Below are 22,436 nucleotides of genomic sequence, written 5' to 3' on the forward strand. Positions count from 1 at the left end.
GAATGGATCGTGCTAAGACTGGGGGTTAACCCCTGGACTGATGTGAAATATTGTACATTATGCAAGCACGCACCGAGCAAAGTGGCAAAATGCTATCAGCATTGCATTTTTAATTCCATGACTTATATCAGCTGTAGCCAAAACAACAACAACAACAAGAAACGAACGAGGGGTGTTGACGATGTTACAACATACATTAAGACCATTTACATGATAATGACTCGCATTTATAATGCCTTTGCTATCAAAAAGTAAGGTTAATGGATTATAGGAGCCTCTTTTTTACTATGATTATCAGTAGATATCTGTGGCAAAAGTGAAGAAAGGCAAATTGCAAAGTCATGTCGAAACACTGTCCAGTTAATCACGTACAGTCACCAAACTGTCACATTAGGTGTTGTTTATAGCTCCTTGACATATCCTGGGCATTGTATGACCGTGAGAATTGACGACGCCGAAATATCGGAAATCTTACATGTACGTAGCTGCACATATGCGAGTACAAATATAATAAAAAAAAACGTGAAAAAGTTGGATATTTGAAGGTCAGTAACTACGTGGCCATTTCCATGTAGGGTCGTTTATCCATGTAGGGTCGTTTCAGTAAATCTATTATATCAATATTATCTGCTAGTAAACAAACTTTGTCCTCAGTGGGTCACATTCTTTCATTCGCTATTACCCAGCTGCCCTATCTGTACATTCCATGTAATGAAATTTTATTTAATTGGTTAAAATTGTATATATTCCCTAGCTGTCCATTCTGGTACGTTTTGATAGATTTAGAGATATATCAGTTCATTAACATATGCCACAGAGCATTGGCATGCTGTGTTAACTTGTGACGATCTTTCTATACATTTTCAAGCTGATGAACCGTAAAAGAATATGAATACATCTGTAAATCAGGGCTTAGTGGGCGTCGATCAGTTTCTGATCACACATTGTCTACACTGAGATAAACGCTTAAGCCCTGCCACTATATTTCCCATTCACCAAAGCCCGATAGATTATCCAGTACCCACAGATCTATCTGTTTGTTTCGTGCTTAAGAATAAATCGGGTTTATACTCCAGATAATACTTTGAGAAATAATTTATTGTAACGTTTTAGATAAGTTTTATGTACGTAAGTTAAACATGGAACAGTAAGGAATTTGTTACACAGAGATATGAATATCCGCGTAACTGAACTTATTTTACATTCATCGCTTTAACAAAGTCATGTTGGATATATTTGTTGAACGGTTAAAGAGTGTTATAAACTTTTATGAACGAAATATTGAACGCAGAGGCGCCCCAATGTTTGGTTTCTATGCACTTCTATAGAATACGGCGTTCATGGATCTATGCCACTCAATAGAGTTGTAGTAAAACAGCGATAATTATATGACACTTTAAATCTATACATTGGAATAAACATGGACAAGGGAAGAAAATGACAGAGCAGGGTGGGGAAAATGTCGTCCCTGAGACGACGGAAGTTACTTCAGACCAGGGAGATAATGTACCCGGTGATAATGTGAAGGGAGTTAATGATAATCAGGAAGGAACTGCCGGGGATGTAAATAATAACAAAGGTGAACTCGAAAAAGGTGACAGTAATGCTGGAAATGACGTACCTGATGGACCAGGTGAACCAAAAGAGGTGAATGGGGATGCAGATGAGAGTAATGGTGACAACGGAGGTGGTCAGGTTCACGATGAAGTAGTGAATGCAAAGCAGGATAGTAAAAGTACGCCTCGAATGGGCATGACTGAAAAGGAACCTGAAGAAATTGATCAGTTTGACTCGGTCTCGAACGCCGTCTCCCAGCATGAACAACCGAAACAGCAGACGACAAAACCACGCGAGGAAGTGCACGTGCCACAAGAGACGGAGCGGACGACAACAGCACAAAAAGCAAAGAAGGTTAAGAAAGGTATATTTGTGTCATATTCTCCCGACGCTGGGTTTGTGGAAAGAAAATTTGTTGTAGAAACTATTAGACAATTGAAAGAAAATAATCTAGCAGAAGATATTTGGTTTGACAAGGACGAAGACAATACTGGAAGTCCCAGTTGGTTTTCGCTGAGAATGGAAGCTGTAGAAAAGTGCCGGGCGGCCATCATGTTTCTATCGGACAGTTATTTCCTGTGCCCGGTATCAGTGTATGAAGGTAAAACTTTAATAGAACGAACTAAAGCTAGTCCCCACTCCGTTGCAATATTTCCCATTATGTTTTCCCCGGTTGAAAAGTCGGAACCTCCCAAGGAATTTTACCCCGTTATGAAACAGGCCGTGGACCTGACGACATCGGAGGTCAGTAAACTAAGCCTGGCGGAGAAGACTTCCGTTGTCATAGGAACAACTATGGAAAGCCTCGAAAAATACGCGTCAATGAATCTCCCGCTGCAGATCACCTCACCGTTGACTGAGTTTACAGGAAACTACCGGAAAAAGAAGATATGTCAGTGGGATGTCTGGGATTTACAGGAGTGGCTGTTTAAGCTGGGAATTAAAGAGTTTTACCGACAGAGTCTGGCTGAGAACATGGTTGACGGCTTCTTGCTCATGTCGCTCACGGACCAAGACATGATAGCGCAGCTGGGCATCGACAGCCGCGTGGTCCGTAAGAAGATCATGCAGAATATTCTGCTGACGCTGGACAGGGAACACAAGGTGACCGACAATTGGCACCTACGGGCGCGTGCGCAGCGGCCTAAACCGGATGTGGTGTACATGATCTACGACCCAGCGGACGTCAGGCTAGCACAGAACATGAAAATAGATCTCAGGAAAAAGAATCTGCAGGTATACTGAATATAATAGTTAGACAATATTTAAACTTGCAATACTCTTGGATCCTTTTATTTTACATCAAATGGCGATTGCCATTAGTACAAGTAATTTGTTCACATTACACACAAACTTAAACATCTCAGTTTCAATGTTTAGGAGCATAGTACACGATAGTGTCACTTTAAATTGGAAATTAAATTGACAAAAGGGTATCGTAATCATATTTCTAAATTGATTTCAATGTAAGACTATGCAAAATACTAATTGTTCATATGCAGTAGATAATCAAAACACTGTCATAATTTCTATGGAAGAAAGTAGAATCGTTTTTCAATGTCAGTGAGTTTTTACAATTTAAATCTGTTAATTTAATGTAAGTATAATTATCAAATTATGTTTGGTTTTAATTGTTTTGTTTTTATTTCAATTCTATAAAGACGTGTGACAGGGTAAAACTCGGCTTGGGCTAGTTTATTCATATTTAGGAAACAAATGTATAAAATAACGGAATGAAAGCTTATCTTAACCCAACAACCTAAAAGTAAATAGTGCCGAAAAACTAATAACTCTGTTAAAAAGTACCCGCATCAGTTTTCAAAACAATAACAATAAGCATTCAAATGTTGACAACTTCCGTATCAATGCCGATCTAAAATACGTTTTCTAATTTTGTTTTTATCAATGTGGTCATAAAGCTAAGTTCATGGCTTAACTTATGGCCTTGATATGATTTTTTTCAAAAACATTTTACATCTGAGTTCATAATCCCACCAGCTAACGTGCCTTTTATATATATTCAATATTTTTTAATGAATTCATATGATGTTATCTATAGAACGTATTTAACATCATTGATAGATTATAAAGTTTTAAAACTAAGCAAACATGTCATTTTTGAGGCGAGATATCCCGAACAATGTACTTTTCATTAATAACATACGTTATTTAAGAGTTCCATTCTAAGCCAAAAATGGGACATTGATCATCATGTGAAGTCTGTAAGTTCTCGTATTAAAAATCAAGTTTTTGAATTTTTTTATGAATCATCCGTTAAACTGATACACTCAGTAAGTATTTACTTAACCTAAAATCACAGTACTGTTTCACATAGGAAACAATAATCGCTGAGCTTATCACAATGAGTTGCTGTTTCCCCACTTCAAAGTGCTTGACTACAATCCATTTATAAATATTTCGCTGAGTTTCTACATGATGTTATTGAACTATTGATTGAATTTTCAACGGTTCTTCAGTGTAACAATGACATGTCAAAATGCCCAACTCTCTTAACCATTTAAGATTCCAGTCAATGTACTAGTATATATGTCTCTTGTTAAGAAAGGTCGCTCAGTACGCTGGCCATTGTCCAGGGATTTGCAGAATTGAAATCACAATAGCTACAAATAACTTAATATAAACAATTTAGAAATATTTTGAAGTTTGTGGTATACATGTATTATCAAAATGACGTTTAGAGACAAAATTACTTCCAAGAAATAGTGTATTTTGAGCGGTTTTCTTTCTCCAAAACATCATAACAGCCTGCAATAGGATTTCGAACTCCCAAACTAGTTGCCACCGAGGCTGTTGCGTAAAAACGTAACATATGAAATACGATGTAGATGTCGACATTTAAATATTTATGTTTAGGCCTAAAAAAATACATTTGGTTCGGGTTACCCGACCCTACCTACGGAATAGGCGCCGACCCTACCGTTTTTATAGTCAGTTTGAAAAATAAAATAAAAATATTTTTCTTTTTTTTTAAATTGCTTTGCAATATGTAATTTAAAACCTTAAATGCTTACAGTATACAGAAGATAACTTTAACACCATTCTCCAATGATGAAAATGACATTCTTATATAAAGCCTAATAAATTTTTTTTTTAAAAAAGCCTACTTACCCTACCTATTTTTGAAAAGGATGTAACCCTAACCAAACAATTTTTTTTAGGCCTTAGTGTTTAAGGGAATAACACTGGATGTGGTAACAAAGTTATCATTGACAATTTTTAGTATTGATCCATTAACGATACTATTTATTAATTCGAATACAAGCAAATGCTCTTGTAACCGTGGAGAATACTAATGCTTTAACAGAGACAATAGTTACAATATTTATGTATAAATTGATGAGAAAATGAAGCTAGTGCAGCATTAAGTTCAAAGTTTTGCACTTCCGAATTATTCCTTTCGTGAGATTGACCCATTTTTAGTCGTTTCAATATTATAATCATAATCATAACAAAGGGCTGTTTGAGTAACCGTAGGTTAATTCATTGTTTGAATTGTATCAGATAATCAAAAGTAAATACAGTGTAGACATTTTGTGATTTTCGATCAATGTCAGAAACCAGAATATTCAAAATGATATCAGAAGATTATACATGTATAAACATTTTCGCAGGCCATTGTGGAAACGGATTAGTGTAATAATTCTTAATTCAATTTACTTTTGTATGACTCGACTGTAAAGCAACGCATATCAGTTGAAAGCAGTGATCACTGACCTTTATTTAGAAAAAAGAGTAACTTATGACGACGACCGTCAAATCACAAAAACAACAACAACAACAACAACGACGACAAAGATAGTACCAACTAGCATTTACGAGCAGTTATTTCGGAACATAAATATATGTAAGTTTGTTTACATGACCACTCCTTTAGAAGGAACGAAAGCCACACATTCGGTATTCTGCCAAGAGACCATTAAAGGCATTGAAGACCTATTAACACAACCTGTAGTGTTTTTATGTTCGATATTAAGAATCTCAATATCAACTTGATCTATAGTCGATATTATTGCGATTTATTATACTAACTTAAATGTGCAAACATAGGCTTAAAAGCATGTGATAATTGTTTATAATGATTTATTGACCGTCTCAATAATGGGTAAACTATTCACGATCGAATCTAAACATGCTGATATTTTAATGCACTTGTTTTGGGCTTTATAAGACTGATATTTTATTCAGACAATATAGCCACTTATTTTGAAATTGAATGCCTAGGCAAAATGTATTGTTTCCTTTTAAAAAGGTTAAGGACAGGAACTTTATACTTTCAATTGCATGGACGTAAGAAATATGGCTTTTTAATATTGACAAAGGAGCGTATCTACAATTTATTAATGTACATTTGCTGGTTAATTACCGTGTTTAAAATGCTGCAATAGGAGAAGAATATATATTCATTTTATATACTGCATTTTTGTATTGTACTCGATTTTGTATTATAAGACAAAAAACTAAGACTCGGCAAGACACATACAACACAAATACAGCCGTGTTGCCTTGTACCTTGTACCCACATAATTATAGACTCTTTTATAGCATCAAACTGTTGACATTTGACTCCGACTGGTAACAGTCACTAAACGTGCACATATTTTGAACTGTCATGGCGCATACTTATGCACCAGTCAATTGTAACCACGACCCCCCAGGTCCAGGGAATAGCGGGGACTTTGACTTTCGGTCCAGCCAACCCCGGGTAAAATCTCCGCCCTGCGGGAACGAACTGATGGTCAAATCCCCGCCAAATGCCCCGCACCCCAGGGAGCCTAGGTGAGGCAAATTCTCCGATATATTTTGCACGATGAAAAAAACACCGCATTCTCCCGGTACTGCGGGGGCACCTGAAAGGTAAAAACACGGCCCGTTTCCCCGGCTATCCCCCGGACCTGTGGGGGGCGTGGTTATAATTGACTTGTGCATTACTGACATATTGGTTTTGGTATACCTGTGCGTTGAATATATTCATATAATTTGGTTATAAGTGTGTGTCGTACTTATTTTGTACAATCCGCTATTACAGTACTAGACTCTTCACATACTTTGTGCAACATGATGCCTTGACAACTATACTTAATATACTTCTTTCATTTGGCTCGCGTGAATCTCACTGTAACGTTGATCACATTACACATGTTTCCGCATAGCTTTCTAAGAAAGGCAAGATGCTTTAAATTATTATGTATAGTAATGTGGTCATTAATCACCTGTATTGTTTGGCGCCGAATGTGCACCGTACTGTTTTTTGTTCTGTTTGTTATTATTTATATCCATGTTGTTTTTGCACAGTTTCCCAAGGAAGGCAAGGTACTGGCCTCTGGACCAGAGAGCTGCTTGTAACGTGCCGCTTCATTCTCTCTAGAGCCTACTGTAGATTTTCTCTAGAAGCAACCTATCCCTTTTACTTAAAGATGCACTCTTACTCCCAAATAAGATAAACCACAATTAAAACAATTGTTTAAATATACCAAAAGGGAAGAAATTTTGTTATACATGTGTATGCATTATTTTGAATAAGAGTGTCACTTTAATACAACCAGGTTACCGTTCTGTCCTTCATGCCTTTTTAGTTGTGAAAACTGACTTGTAATGAACTGAACGCCACTAGACAGAATCATTATTCGTTTTCAGAATCTTTGGATACGTTCTTATCCACTTAACAAAATAATGCAATTAGCCGGCAAATATTTTTTTCCATTTTGATTTACATGTTAATTCATGTAGCCGGAACATTATATTCAACAATAACAGATATTTTTGTTAGTATAATCAATTATTTCAATATAATATCTTCAATATACCACTTCTTCTCTCATAACTCATAATATGTAATGTCTGCCTTCACTCTCAGTCTAACGGTGTCGGTGCTCCTGCAAACGGATAATTCTCATATAATTTATATCAATACACTATTTCTATCCGTTCCCCTTTCTCTAAATCCTGTAGATAGGATATTTGTCATTATCAGTATTTAGAACAGAACAAAACAGATATACCTCCTCGTAGACCCAAGTAGACCCAATGTAATACGTCAAGTATTTCAATAAGATATAATATATACTGACATGCTCATTCCATTCCATATCATAAAGTGTGACAGATTTCTGAAAATTTAGAATGTTTTTAAAATAATCGTTGTAGAATATAATGTGAAAGATTATGGACAGAATATCGCGTTCAAAATAGGTTTCCGTAGATATCCTTCATTCCATACAGTCATAAATCCCATTAATTTTTGTACCAGGTGATACACCACGATAGCCACAAGCTGGGCCATTCGAAGGAGGAGTTCTTGGAGATCAACGGGCCTCAGATCGCCATGGCAACTCACGTGATCGTCATAGTGACGGAGGCGGCTGCCAACTCCCCCTTCGTCTTCCACGAGGTGTTATTCGCTGATTGGCTGGGGAAGAAGCTCGTGTCAGCGGTGTTTAAGAACATCTGGATGGGCCTCAGGCCCGCTATGAAGGCGGTGCTTGGTAATAGAAATGTTCATATCACTAATGTGTACTATTTTAAATACTTAAACGTAGGCACGGTCATTGCGCAGGAAACGTGGTCATTGCCAGTACTAGTTTAAATGTAGGCACGGTCATTGCGCAAGAAACGTGGCCATTGCAAGTACTAGTTTAAACGTAGGCACGGTCATTGCGCAAGAAACGTGGTCATTGCCAGTACTAGTTTAAACGTAGGCACGGTCATTGCGCAGGAAACATGGTCATTGCCAGTACGTACTAGTTTAAACGTAGACACGGTCATTGCGCAAGAAACGTGGTCATTGCCAGTACTAGTTTAAACGTAGGCACGGTCATTGCGCAGGAAACGTGGTCATTGCCAGTACTAGTTTAAACGTAGGCACGGTCATTGCGCAAAAAACGTGGTCATTGCCAGTACTAGTTTAAACGTAGGCAAGGTCATTGCGCAAGAAACGTGGTCATTGCCAGTACTAGTTTAAACGTAGGCACCGTCATTGCGCAGGAAACATGGTCATTGCCAAGACTAGTACATGGTTTTAGAGGTTCTGTATACGTACTTTAATGGCATGATAATCTGTACAAATAACGGATGTGTACGTTTCATACTATTGCTCGAATAAACACGAGTAATCATACAAAAACAATAACTTGTGCCTAGCTACAGCCATTGTTTTCGATAAGTTGAAATTGGCAAACACGGTAGCAGTAGAAAATAATTTATTCGAAATCGCAAAACTCCTACTTATCAAATCAAACAAATCTGAAGAAATAGTAAACACCTCAATAAAACACTATTTTCAGGCGAGTGCCCGGCGATCGATTTCGAGACTAAAATGTATTCAGAGAGCCTGGACGTGTTGGAGCACCACATCAAGCCCCTGCGACGCGTCCCTGGGGTCGTACTGGAACAGGCGTACCTCAATAAGATGGCCGAGGGACTTAAACCCTTTGAGGCACTGGGATACGCCTATAGTAAGTAATTGAAGTGTACCGGTCAGAAAAAGGTTTGAAACATAAACTTATATGTAAGGACGTCAGGGTCACTGACAAATTTTAATTCGCTCTTTACAGCTAACATTACATTCATTGGATTCATTGGATCATCTCTAGTGAAGTTACTGACCAAATATTGACACAGAAGACCAAGACATACTGGTCATGAATAAGTAGACAGAAGATAACCATTTGATACATATTACGTTTTTCACATACTGTAGAACCACAGTTGTTTTTTCCTGCTTTATTATTCAATATGTTAATAAAAACATTTTTGGGAACTTGATTTTTTTTCGTAGAACATTTTAAAATCGGATACTCAAGGTAAAAGTTTATTCAGATTCGTCTTTCTGTGCGCAGTCAAAGTTCTGGAAAAAGTCTTTTAAATACATTATATACATCACTTATACCTAATCTCACTATCCTTCATGAGGTATTATTAAGTATCTCCATTTTGAATAAAAAAGAATAGTTTTAATATGTGAATGCTTAAAATGGAGACTGGGAAGAACTCTATCAAAATAAACCCTCAGTAACAGTATTAAAACAAAATGCCCTTTTTTCATTCATTCTACGTGTTTGTTTTTCCCTTCATCCATACTAGTTCGCGAAAGTATGTGAAACACAAAATCGTTGTTAATTCTCAGTATAGGTTCTCAGACAACAACATCAAACAAATGGTCCGTGTTTCAGATGGGATGTCGGCGGTGCCTGGCGGAGATGGGGAGCCGCTGGTGTTCATCAGCTACCAGTGGGACATGCAAGCGAAGGTGGAAGACATCAAAGCGGTTCTGGAGGCGGGCGGCCTCAACTGCTGGGCAGATATCAACGTGGCGCCACAGCCCAATCGCACCCATAGCAGCAAGAGCGGGCGCGGCAGCGTCTCCACGCACGACGGAGGTTCGGACACGCTTCAGTCTCTTATACAGCGGAACATGAAGGCGTCGTCCGTCGTCCTCACATGCATAACGCCCAAGTACCTGCAGAGTGATAACTGTAAAAAAGACATTATGTTGGCGGAGACATTCAACAAGCCGATCATCCCGGTGCTGTTGCGGTTCTCTCCCCTGGAGAGCGCCCCAGACCAGATAAGGAAAATACTGGCAAGACTCAGTTACATCGACCTCAGCAATGACAGACTGTACAAACAGAACATTTCTTTAGTAGTTGAAAAGATAAAGAAATATGTCAATCAGAGGTAATACCTCTTAGCACGAGTGCGAAATGAGATTAGATAGGTAATCCATCTTAGATTAACCAGAATACCAAAACGTCTTTACTTCGTCGATTGATTTTGCTCTGAAATTTACAACCATTTCATTATCATTATGCCCAGAGAGTTGTTCATATGTTTCCCCGTGTCCTGTGTTCGGTGCTCTAGTGAATTATGTGTGTTCCATGTGCTGTTCTGACCTTAAGCAGGAACTTGTCTTGTCAGTTAGATGTCCTTACTTAATCGCGTTATTCATGGAAACAAATTATAGAATAGATGATCGAGTGTTTAAAACAACCGTATTGTACCTCTGAAGACATTTAAAAGTCGTTTCCCATCGTAACCAATTTATTTATGCGTATAATAACTTAAATTTCTTCGTGAACTGCCATGGAGTGTCGGAACTTATGACTTAGCACATACCATATCCAGAGCTTGAATTTCAAGCTAACGACTGTCAAACCTAGCTTATGGGTTCAGTTAGAGAACTCGCATCTTCTGTGATATATGTCTTAGGCTATGTTGTATATCTTGTTCTTGCATTTGACTGTTTGCAGGACAATTGACTGTTATTTATGAGTATATTTATCTGTATCAGTACGTTATATATAACTATCTGATGCACATCACGAGTGAAAATAAAAGATCCTAAAACTTAAACGATATGTTTTTAATCCTTTTTATTCCGTAAACACTAAAATACGCCCAATACTTAAATCATAAATTTAAAAAAACGGCTATAAAAAAATAGTGTGTAAACTTGGTGCGACAATGGTTCAGGACACGGAAATTAAAACACTGCCAAAATGAAAGTAATTAAAGGACGGCAAAAGTGGGTGGGGAAAGTTTCAAAAGTTATTTTTTATTTAGTTTTGAAGAAAGACATTTTTTAGTAATACATTCATTCTTGGTGACTTGTTTTGTGGAAGTAAGGAGTTGAACAAATTTTACAAAAGAAGATTTCATCAGATTTTGGATCAAAAAGCATTCACATTCTTTCGGAAACGTCTGTCCTCGTTATTACTTTGTTTTTTTTGTGTCAAAATGCCGCAGACGAATAATAATATCTGTCATGTGTTCCCGTTCCGGATAGGAAAATCCGACCCGAGGGCACCTGCGTTGCCAGGTAACGAGGCTTGCCGAGTTACCGGCTACGCAGCGTGCCCGAGGGTCGGATTTTGCTATCCGGAACGGACACACATGCAAGATATTTTTTCTAGCATACCTTGAATTACATTTTTTGTGAAGAAAATACATAAGAAAGCGCGTTTTTTTACATTTCACCAAGGAATATTTTTGTAAAGTTAATGTTAATCGAACTCATCTATTGAAATCTCATAACTATGGTTACATTTAGTGTTTATTCCTTAAAAACAAAACAAAATAACCCTTAAAAGACGTGATAGCGAAGGAACTTATTGACGTATGCAATGAATACAAATTACTGCGCGTCATGACGTCAGTAAACATCATCGCACGCGCTTTTTGGTGAAATGTACAAAACGCGCTTTCTTATGTATTTTCTTCACATAAAAATGTAATTTAAGGTATGCTAGAAAATATATATATCATGTGTGTCCGTTCCGGATAGAAAAATCCGACCCTCAGGCACGCTGCGTAGCCGGTAACTCGGCAAGCCTCGTTACCTGGCAACGCAGGTGCCCTCGGGTCGGATTATTCTATCCGGAATGGGGACACATGACAGATATTATTAATCAACAATGTCTTGAGGGTTCTTGATGATGTCTTTTCAAATAAGAAAGTTATTAAAACAATAATGGAAAATATAGTGAATGCAATTCATTTCCTGGTTACAAAAATGCAAATATCTTTTTTTAAAGAGCTGCAATTTTCACAAAGCCTCAAGCCTATGTTGATTGGGTAGTTCTGATAAATTTGACTCATATACATATTCATTTTATATTAGGACATTTCCGGGGGAACGTAAATGCTTTTTGATTCGAAATCTGATAGAATTTTCTTTTGTTAAAATTGCTCAACTCTTACTGATTTCCACTTTCACATGTTTCAACAGATATATGAATGAATTATGCTTGCTAAATATTGAACCTCAAAACTTAATATAAATTGAAAATGTTGGTCCTTCAAACGACGTTCGCATTGTGGCCGGCCTTTAAAAGGAAATCGGACTACGGCTAGATAGCTTTTCATACCAATCTGAAACGTCTAGACTAAAGGTCGCAGGCTGTAGAAGAGATGGCTAAATCCCTGACAGAGGATTCATGCTCTACTCATATTGATTTCTGGGAAGCAGTGAGCCATATGTTTTGTTAATAGCGAGGAACACTGCTGTCTACGTGTTGTTTTTCATGTAATGGCTTAACAATGTTTAACGATACGTCGTTGAATGCATCTGCGTAGGATAATCAATAGAAAAAATAAATTACCTACATTATCTACACTTATATATTAACAATGTCACATCTGGACAAAAACGTACGTCAAGACGTCATAGTTACAAGGTATGGGGATGTACAGCAACGTGTATAACTCGAGATCTGTATTTTTTTAACATAGTGTCAGGAGAACTTTAATGCAGACTTTCTAAACGAACAAGCGTGTCAGATTGTAGTACGTGCAGACATGGACGGATTGTGGTGAATATAAGTGGTTCATTAATGAAATGCTTAAGGCGGTAACCATCATCTGCTTAAAGTCAATGATTTGTGCTTTGGGGAAAGTAGTATGGTGATATTTTAATGAGTAGCACAATACATAGGCCCGCGGGCAGTGACGACAATATTACCACTCGTCACTGTACTGTCATTTACCAGTGAATAATATGTAATTTAACAGTCGCATCCATCATTTGTCTTAAGTGAATTGTGATAAGTAAAGGAAATAGTGGCGAACAATTTGGAGATAAAATTCAAAAACGGATTTTATACGATAAGGGTTTCTCTATTAAAGTTGAGTGTGGTTTTATGTACTAAACATTATTTAGATGCTCTGTTTTGGAAACAATCTTGCACATGTTACAACTGCACGGTGATAGTGAGATTTATAAATTGATAGACCATTTTAGTGTGTTTAAAATTTCATTCTTCAGTACAATATATGATGCGGTGTGAGATATATTCAAGACAGTAAGCGGTGAAAACATCGCAGTTTGACCTCAGGTATGTAGGTTCCTTTTTGAACTTTTCAATGTTTATATTCCTCCTAAAAAAATAGTAATATTCGATACTTTTAACACTAAATTACAGGAAAATAAAACAACTGATTCAAGATTAATCCTTTATTAAAAGAGCTGAATACATGTATTGGTAGTCAGGCGATATCTAATTACTAGTACGCTGAGCATAACACACCAGCCAGGAATGCTTAAAGTAATATTATTTTTATACTGATTACTAATTAAGTTTTCAGCTACATGTTTATTGATACATGTATAATTCATCAGAAAAAAACATCAGCCATACTTTTTCAGGAGGATTTTAAGCGAAAGCTGGCAGACATCTACGATTCATTTAGCGGAAATGGATCATTCGGCCCACACGTACATCGCCCAGCTGCACGGGGACCACGACCACCATAGCAACCACGCGGATCACCATGCCAACCACGCGGACCACCATAGCAACACGCACGAGTACCATGTGGTCAACGGGGACGCGGGTCAAGGTCACGCGGGGCACGTAGATCACAGCCTTCACGCTGATGTAAGTTTTATTAAAAAAACGTAGTAAAAATATATATACCAAACATGAAATTATTCATGTGACAGTTACACTAAAAATGTTGGGTGTTTATTGGTGTTATAACTGTAAATATTTGTATTCAATGGGTCGATTGGTCTGAACTTTATTAATTTTAACAACGTTGTTAACGTCATAGTTGTTAATTTTTAAACATTGCTCAGTTAAACATTTAAGTATTGCCTGGAAGTTTAACGGAAACAGTGATGACCTGCAGTATTCCTCACAAGCATTTAGACAACTGTTTTAGCTTTACTTGTTTTATGACGATATATTAGCAAGTCATAAAAAGGTCACCTTTTAAAAGTGAACAAAGATGTCGTTAATCACGTTGTTACCGTTAACCAAGTTCTAACCAATTAGCTCGCTGTAAATATGTCCATGTTTAAATGTATTTGTTCATGTTGTTTTGTATTCCATGTGTGCCCCTTGCACATGCTTTTACTCATTTATGGAGGGTAAAGAGGTGAATATCTTTGTAATGTATCATGTATTTGCATAATCGATTCAAACTCCAGGCGATGTGGAATGCATCAACTTGGAGTGTTAATAAAACAATTCTCTAGTGAAAGTATCCGTATAACGTGGACATTAAAAAGATATTGCGGTATCAAATAACAAAATCAATAGTGTAATGTCGCCGGACGATTAACTAAATACCAGGCTATTCTACTCAAACATGGGAAAACTATAAAACGCTTTTATACCAAACTATCGACAGACGAAATGCAGATTTTGACATCACTTTCTTTGAATTGACATCTAATACAGAGTATATACATATAGCGTGGTACATTCTGTCATCCTCAACTTACACAATCTCACTACATCTTGAAACTGAAATAAAAATATAATTAGATAGTTAAACTGAAGTGAGTTGACAGTTACATGGGCTGCCCTGCATGAAATCAACATCCCCATAGTGTGGCAATTGTTCATGATAGTACATGTATACGGAAATTCCTGTCTCTCACAGTTGTTTCCTGCATTTCAGCACCACCTGGCCTATTTCACCACAAAAATCAACGCCACTATGCTGTTCGAGCAGTGGGTCCTCAACTCCCCCGGAAGTAAGTAGTCTTCAGCATGTCGGAGATATGACGGAAAGGACTGTGTACCTTAAGGATACGCTCAATTGGCATTGCCAGTAAACATTTGAAGACCCCCCCCCTCCCCAACTACAGTGTATTTTTTTACCTTAAGATCTCCTTGAAGCATGCCCTGTGTTCGACTCGATACAATGTATTGGCATTTAAATTTTAATAATTAAACCGTGATAATTTATTTATTTTGTGCAAACATTCTTTATCCCCAAAAATACTTTTCTCATTGCAACATAAACTTTAAAAAGATTGTTCAAAGGTACCACAACCACTATTAAAGGTAGAAAGGATCTTAGATTTGTTTAAATTGAAAACTTGCACTCTAATACACATAAAATAAGGTTTTGTAGACTCGGAATCAAATCAATGCGGTAGTGAATCTTGGCTTGATATTTTGCTAGTGGTTAACTAGATGGTACTCTGGTAGGAGGGCCCGCAGTTTTGATAGAATAGTGATTTATATTTCAAAGCTAAAGATTCTGGTTACTACCTTTGTACTTGTTTTCCAATATAGTTAATGATATTAATGTTTCATTACATGGCTTGGATCAAATAGAAAATATGCTAAAATATTTTGCGCATCTAAGTGGACAGTATGAAGTATGTCACTGTTCATGCTTCAGTTTCCTACATTGATCTACATACATTGTATACAACACTCACATTTTCGATCAGTAAATAAATAAGTTCTCACTATTTTAGTCCACAAACACATCAACCCCCTTTCTTCGTTTCAACACATCAACCCCCTTTCTTCGTTTCAACACATCAACCCCCTTTCTTCGTTTCAGACGTGTTTCTGGCGTGTCTGTGCACGTTTATCCTGGCGATCGGTTACCAGGGAACCAAGTGGTTCCGCCAATACCTACACGTGCATTGGCACTACAAGGGGAAAATGTAACAACACTTTTCTTAATTTAGTTATTTTTTTATTTAGGTGTAATAAGGCACAGTAAATTATCCTATACATTGCAGGTAACGCGGTCTTTGGATTTTTTAAACCAAAATCGATGTTATTTAAGATATTTTTTACAACTTGCAACAGAAATATTAATTCACAAGTCACAAGAATATTCTATACTCGAGCATATCTTCAAACTGCATACTTTCTGTTTCAGCCACACAATACAGAGCAAGGAGCACTTGTTACAGACGGTCCTGTATGTGACTGAGTTCTTAGTTAGTTATCTTCTCATGCTGATCGTGATGACGTACAACGTCTGGGTGTTTCTAGTGACAATAATCGGCATAACCCTGGGTTACTTCCTTCTCGCCTGGCACAAGGAGTTTAACCCCATGTCGGCGGCCCAGTGCGCGGAAACCTGCCCAAATCGCCTGGACAGCAAGAACATGAAGTACAAGCGGAACCCCTCGTCACAGGAGTTAATGCCCTTAGACAGGGGTACGGACCTGGGCGCTGCATGCGCGGGGTGTGGCATCGAGGACGTGGAGGGTGGGAATGAGGAGGACGGATAGCCGGGGGTGGGGGCCCACTGGATTATTCGAGCATTTAGTGCGTACACGCAGCGCTGCTATGTGGCACCGAGGATCATGGTGTAATATGATTGAGACAATAATGTGTATGTATTTTACTTAACACTTTCATGTACGTTCCCATGTGAAGCCACATGATTCATGTCAATGTGTACAATACTCGTGCCTTTGAACTCGTTCATCAGTTATGTGTTCATTTGTGTTGTGTTCTAGCTCTACAAAGTCAATGTTGACTACACTGAATATTAAATATGAATTAATGCTTTCCGAGGCATAACGGGATCTAAACACCTACAGTATGACATCAATGTCAATTTTATGAATTATCATTTGTGCCCATATATGACAACTTGCAGTAATATTTTTAACTTTTTATGTGGTATAAAAAACGTATGCACTTATTCATCATCTTGGTGGGCATAAAAGCAGTTAATATATCTTTTAACACAGTGATAGATCATGTAATTTTAGACAGTTATATCATGAAAACATTTGCTGCCCAGTAATCTCATTAACAGAAATGCTGTACAAGTTGTCATAAGTGAAATGTGCATGTATTACAGATAGATAGATACTTTTTAATTCCTCCATGAAATGAAGAGCAAAACATTGATATATATACAAATAATGACACATATTATGAATTACATTTAACAAAATAATATTCAAACAATACGAGTAAACCAAACATGCATATTATGTACACAAGTAGACAAACAGAATAAAATATCAAGTACTCTCGAAAGATAACAAAATTATGCATTGGTAAGAAATATTTAGATTTAGAGCAGCCCTCTATTCCTAGGTATAATTACACACATAAATGCAAAGCTAGTGCGAAAAACGAAATAACTAGGAAAGCAAAGTGTGATTTTACAATATACCTAATTCTGGATGAACTTAATTCAACAAGTTATTGACACAAGCTACATATGATTTTAGCAAGGTACAAATCACTCATTGACATTGTACTATCCACTGTTCCTGCCTGAGATAGAATATGAACAGATTGTATCAATGGGCTCATCGTGCGCAAGTTATTGAAGTTCATAAAGTTGAGCATTAAATAATCCCACATTTTCAGTCTACAATTTTGCAACTTGAGACAAAAGCAAATTCTGTGAACAACCATATTATCTGTCAGCATATCACATTTGACGCAACGTCTCGTAAAGTTGTTCGAAACGAGTTGACACATTGTGCGAAGTATTGTGCAACACAGGGGAGATAATCTAGGACTATTTCTTGACACTTCCCATAAGGTTGCTCCAGTCTTCTCCCTTAGTACAGTGCAAACGAATGGGCTGAAACTGGACCGATTTAGTCTTCTATACTGACTTACGAGAATTGGATTTTTGACGTAAGTATCAATGATTGCTTTCCACGTATATTGTGACGGAAAGGTCCCGCTATGCATGTAGTTTAGCAATATATCTAGAAGTCCGTATTTCGATAACAGTCTGTAAAAATCTGGTATACAGCCACGAGATTGGTTATCATATCCAAGGTACGTACACAGTCGTATGTTGAACACCTGTTTAGCGATATATGTATTTCGGAGCCGACATAATTGCCCGAAAAATTGAAGTTTTCGCAAATCCACATATGTTTCAATGGGTGGAATAGCTAAAGCACAGAGTGACCAGTCTGTATTGCTGCTCTTATGGAGTGATTGCATATATTTAATGCAAAATCGGTGCGCTCTTTCTAGTTTCAGTAAGTCCGATGGCGATATGAATGACCATAATTCACACCCATATAAAGTCTTCGGTATGACAATAGATGTATATATTGTCTTTGACGTCAGCGGGTTAAGAGTTTCAGGATGTAAACCACTATTACAAATGCTGATGAACGTTCCCTTCAGTTTGGTATATGCGTCACGAATAATATCCGAAGTATTTAGATGCGCGTCACATTTAATTCCCAAATGAGTATAGTCCTTTGCTTCATTTAGAAGTTTATCACCAAGTTTGAATGTTCGTCTACTCTGTATGTTCTTACATTCATTAAATACCAATATTGAACATTTGTTAGCATTATATGTATATCTCCACTGTTTTGAATACAACTCGCAAATGTTTAACATGGAATTAAGTCCACTGACAGAAAAAGAGATAAGCACCATGTCATCTGCCACTGTTGGTGATCCGAGTTTCATGTCAAACATACAAAAACCATGACCGCTATTTCGTAGGGTGTTAATTAGTTCGTTGATGTATAGGAGGTAGATCAACGGCGAGGCCTTGCCCCCCTGCCTGGTACCCTGCCGGACCGGAAACCACTCGGAAATATTGCCCAGGTAGCGAACACAGCTAGTCATATCTCGGTACATCGCTGCATAACTTAATATGGAAGTGGGGTCCATCTTACACTCCTTTAATAGTTTGTAAAGGATTCCGGTGTGCCACACGGTATCGAATGCTTTCCTACAGTCCATAAACGCTGCGTACACCCTAGACCCATGTTCACGTGCGAAATGTACGCTTTCACGAAGGACAAATGACGTCATGGAACACCCAAGACCTTCCTGAAAACCACCTTGTTGTTTATTGATGTATTCCATAATACACTCTTTACTTCGCACTAAGAGTATCTGTTCATACAACTTAAATAGAACCGGAGAAAGGGTAATTGCTCGATAATTGTCAGGATTATCCTTCGGTTTCTTCCCACCTTTATGTAGTGTTATGATGACCCCTCTTTTCAGTGAATTGGGAATGTGCCCGTTTCTAAGCATCCACGTAAAAACGTTAGCAATAGCGTGGGATAACGGTTTCGTCGCATGAATAAGATGTTCGTATTGTATGCCATCCATCCCAGCAGCTTTACCACGCGGAAGAGCGGAAATGACGTCATAAACCGTATCCGGAAGTACTGTAGCGTTACGATCTGGTTCCAGTGAAGCGATAGTATCCTGAACCTCAGCCGTCACCGACCGTTCCCAGTCGATGTAGTCGTCTGCTATGTCCGACGGCGTGTATAGATCCCGGAAATAGTCAGCCCAACCATCCGTTATCACTTTGGGATCTCGTACCACTGTCCCTTTAAAGTTTATACCGGAACACAGTTTACTTTTACCACAATGTCGCCTTTTATTCACAAGTTTCCAGAAACCGTTGCACTGTGTAAGATAATTTAGAATTGTCTTTAATATCATTTGTAGAAAGAAACCAGAAGGACTTTTCTACTAAAGGTGCTTTTATGTTAAGACTTAGAGGTTCCAATAAATAAAATTATTTTCTTCTACAGGATTTATTTTTCCCTGTACAGTTTTAAGTAAATACACTTAACAATAACATAAGCTCCCAATGATCGTACAGGCACATTTTCTGCTGGATATGATTCATGTATTCTTCCATGCCTGCCGTTTTCATTGGTCAACAGTTTTGGACAAAAGTTTAAAGGAGGGGTAGACTATCAGGTGTAAATCCTGATGTAAATCCTGATACATAAGTCTTACACACATGCATATTTTGTTCCACTACTAAGTCATATTTTTCACACCTTTTAATTGAGCACCAATGCATTAGAAGTATTTCTGTAGCGGTTCCCCCAAAGTCTTCTCCATTTCCCTGATAACTTCATGGCATTTCTTCTCCACGGCCTCACACTCGTCTGGAAAATATTTAAGAAAGGTTGAGAATCTGGAATTTATGCAGACATGCATTCACATAAGAAAATGAGGCATCAAACAAATAGGCCATAGTACAAGGGTCATAGTACAAGAACCATTTTACAACGGCCATAGTACAAGGAAACAAAAGGGGCATAGCTCAATAAACATTTTGGCCAGAGTTATAGGAATTTAGCACAAATATGCATTCTGCAGCTGTTGATATATGTACCAAGTTTCTTGTAAAAAATTCCATCTGATCAAATACCATTATGTTAAGTACACATACTTCAAAAGTAATTCAATAGCAATGATTAAAATTATATTTGAAAAAAAGATTTTTTTTGAGTGAATATGTAAACAGATTCAGAAGAGAACAAAACTTGTGTAATGTTTATTTCAATAGATAGTTTTTCAGTATTAAAATAGTTATAAATGACTACATATGAATGGAGATTTTTGTGGACAGTACACAGGCAGACTGACAAGCAATTAATGGTTTAATAGTATAAAAGCAAACCCCTACCCTCCATGAGTTCAGCAAGGAAGGGCACAGTATCGGGCAGAAGTGGCATGTAGTCCTCTCCAAGCTTCTTGTGGAGCTCATCCAGGGTCACCAGAGATGCCTCCTTCACCTTAAGGGAGAATTTTATGATTGTTAATTGTGGCACACTAAAACTCTTTTATATTAGTCACGGTCAGTTCACAAGTGTAATAACATACATTTTGATATCAATCCATCAGACCTGCACACAACCAGCTGTAGAATGGGGTAGCTCTTAATCAAACAATGATATGAAATTCACATTCCAATGCCAGCGAGGCCAATTACTTTCAATACATTAGCAAATCACATCACTGATCTACAGTTCATTTACAAGTCACAGCAGCAACACTCTTTTATGCAGTACCTTTTTGATTTTAACCAAGGAAAAAACTTATCATATTTCAAAGTTTCCCAAAAGTCCATCAACCACTCACCTTGCTGTCCTGGCTGCGAGTCTTTAGACAGAGCTGGTAGTTGAGTGATCGCCAGAGTGAGTCGTCCCCGGCAGCCACACATAGCTGCACAATACAGGGAACCAGGTGGTCATGTACACGGGAACCATACACTTCATCCCCACCAGCCTCATTCTCTAGCTGTTGGATAAAATGAAGGATTTAGAGGCTTTATGATTTTTAAATACCTAAAAGATAGAGTGATGTAATTTAATGCTTTGAACATAGTCAGTTTGAATATGTTTATTAACTTAAAGACTTATATATTTCACAGCTTTAATGTTACAAGGAAGTCACTGAATTTATAGACAGAAAACCAGACAAAAATGATTAATATTGCTAAAAATTCTATTGTTCTACAACAATAAGGTGTCAATACCGGTAACTTGGAACCATTGGATGGATGGATGGATGGATGGATGGGTGAAAGTTTGTTAATTATAAATTACATTACATTATAGAGCAGAAATACTGAAATTAGTATTCATACTGAAATAAGTATTCATGCTGAAACTTTCATCCTTATGGATAAGTCTCACACAAGTTACATTTGATATGCTTCTCCGTACCTGGTCTACCAATGGTTGCATAAGCAGGTCAAATCTCTCCTTGTTGATGAAGCCCTGGGTATCGTACTGGCAGCACTTGGTTACCGTATCCAGGATGTAAGTCAGTACCTGACAACCCTTCTTACGCTTGGACTTGTCTGTTGGGAAAAACTTCTTATCTGAAATCAAATAATAGCTTATAAATATAGCTTATTTAAAACTGACATAACCTCATCTACCATCATTTAGTATAGAATTGTTCTTCATATCCAACAGCATTTGAAAAAAAGAATACACTGACTTACATATTATAAAGCTGGTAAAAATCTGCATTGCATTCCTTTAAAAAGTAAGAGAGGTTGTCTACTGGTATGGGTTTGTGTATGTATCGACTTCTTTGTGTACACTTCATCATTCAGGTATGTGTACATTGTACATGTTTAGAATATCTTGTACAATAGCACAACAAAAGTGGTATATGTGATAACAGCAAGTCTGTAAATACACGTTTAAAGAGAAATTTTGTAAATGTCTCTGAAACTTAACTGCAACTTTTACCTGCACATGTAGCTACAAGTTCAGGTTCTATTCTAACAATACTGGACTGTACAACCCCTTTTTCTTACAATACTGGACTGAACAACCTCTCTATTCTTACAATACTGGACTGTACAGCCTCTCTATTCTTACA

The 22,436-nt window shown here is 37.5% G+C and overlaps 3 protein-coding genes across 6 annotated transcripts in view; 2 read left to right on the forward strand and 1 right to left on the reverse strand.

The window, feature by feature from the left end:
- Window positions 1-1,041: 1,041 nt before the first annotated feature.
- LOC128212889 (uncharacterized) lies at window positions 1,042-10,926 on the forward strand. 2 transcript variants are annotated; one of them, XM_052918279.1, is made up of 5 exons: window positions 1,042-2,793; window positions 6,871-6,888; window positions 7,826-8,060; window positions 8,859-9,029; window positions 9,747-10,926. In XM_052918279.1, exons 1-5 carry the CDS (start codon window positions 1,438-1,440, stop codon window positions 10,253-10,255), a joined length of 2,289 nt encoding a protein of 762 aa, XP_052774239.1. In that variant the 5' UTR covers window positions 1,042-1,437; the 3' UTR covers window positions 10,256-10,926. The 2 variants fall into 2 exon arrangements, with proteins under 2 accessions (XP_052774239.1, XP_052774240.1); XM_052918280.1 differs by lacking the exon at window positions 6,871-6,888.
- Window positions 10,927-12,603: 1,677 nt separating this feature from the next.
- On the forward strand, window positions 12,604-17,282 carry LOC128213541 (high affinity copper uptake protein 1-like). 3 transcript variants are annotated; one of them, XM_052919334.1, is made up of 6 exons: window positions 12,604-12,749; window positions 13,337-13,406; window positions 13,718-13,949; window positions 14,980-15,055; window positions 15,880-15,985; window positions 16,207-17,282. In XM_052919334.1, exons 3-6 carry the CDS (start codon window positions 13,767-13,769, stop codon window positions 16,562-16,564), a joined length of 723 nt encoding a protein of 240 aa, XP_052775294.1. In that variant the 5' UTR covers window positions 12,604-12,749; window positions 13,337-13,406; window positions 13,718-13,766; the 3' UTR covers window positions 16,565-17,282. The 3 variants fall into 3 exon arrangements, with proteins under 3 accessions (XP_052775294.1, XP_052775292.1, XP_052775293.1); XM_052919332.1 differs by lacking the exon at window positions 12,604-12,749 and adding an exon at window positions 12,756-13,196; XM_052919333.1 differs by lacking the exon at window positions 12,604-12,749 and adding an exon at window positions 12,800-12,884.
- Window positions 17,283-20,060: 2,778 nt separating this feature from the next.
- The window catches only part of LOC128213540 (HEAT repeat-containing protein 1-like), a 33,207-nt gene continuing 30,831 nt past the window's right edge, over window positions 20,061-22,436 (reverse strand). The window contains exons 41-44 of the mRNA XM_052919331.1: window positions 21,767-21,924; window positions 21,180-21,338; window positions 20,725-20,833; window positions 20,061-20,200 (exon numbers count right to left, since the gene is read on the reverse strand). Coding sequence (XP_052775291.1) covers window positions 20,112-20,200; window positions 20,725-20,833; window positions 21,180-21,338; window positions 21,767-21,924 — 515 coding nt within the window. The 3' untranslated portion in view covers window positions 20,061-20,111. The remainder of the gene's footprint in view (window positions 20,201-20,724; window positions 20,834-21,179; window positions 21,339-21,766; window positions 21,925-22,436) is intronic.

The sequence above is a fragment of the Mya arenaria genome, chromosome 13 (genome assembly GCF_026914265.1).
Source record: "Mya arenaria isolate MELC-2E11 chromosome 13, ASM2691426v1".
Taxonomy (NCBI): Eukaryota; Metazoa; Mollusca; class Bivalvia; order Myida; family Myidae; genus Mya; species Mya arenaria.

Bases quoted from the DNA above. Each gene is read 5' to 3' on its own strand.
- LOC128212889 (XM_052918279.1), top strand. From the start codon at position 1,438: ATGACAGAGCAGGGTGGGGAAAATGTCGTCCCTGAGACGACGGAAGTT. The intron at 8,061-8,858 runs GTAATAGAAATG...CACTATTTTCAG, and splicing joins CGCTATGAAGGCGGTGCTTG to GCGAGTGCCCGGCGATCGAT. The intron at 9,030-9,746 runs GTAAGTAATTGA...TCCGTGTTTCAG, and splicing joins GGCACTGGGATACGCCTATA to ATGGGATGTCGGCGGTGCCT.
- LOC128213541 (XM_052919334.1), top strand. From the start codon at position 13,767: ATGGATCATTCGGCCCACACGTACATCGCCCAGCTGCACGGGGACCAC. The intron at 13,950-14,979 runs GTAAGTTTTATT...CCTGCATTTCAG, and splicing joins ATCACAGCCTTCACGCTGAT to CACCACCTGGCCTATTTCAC. The intron at 15,056-15,879 runs GTAAGTAGTCTT...TCTTCGTTTCAG, and splicing joins GGTCCTCAACTCCCCCGGAA to ACGTGTTTCTGGCGTGTCTG.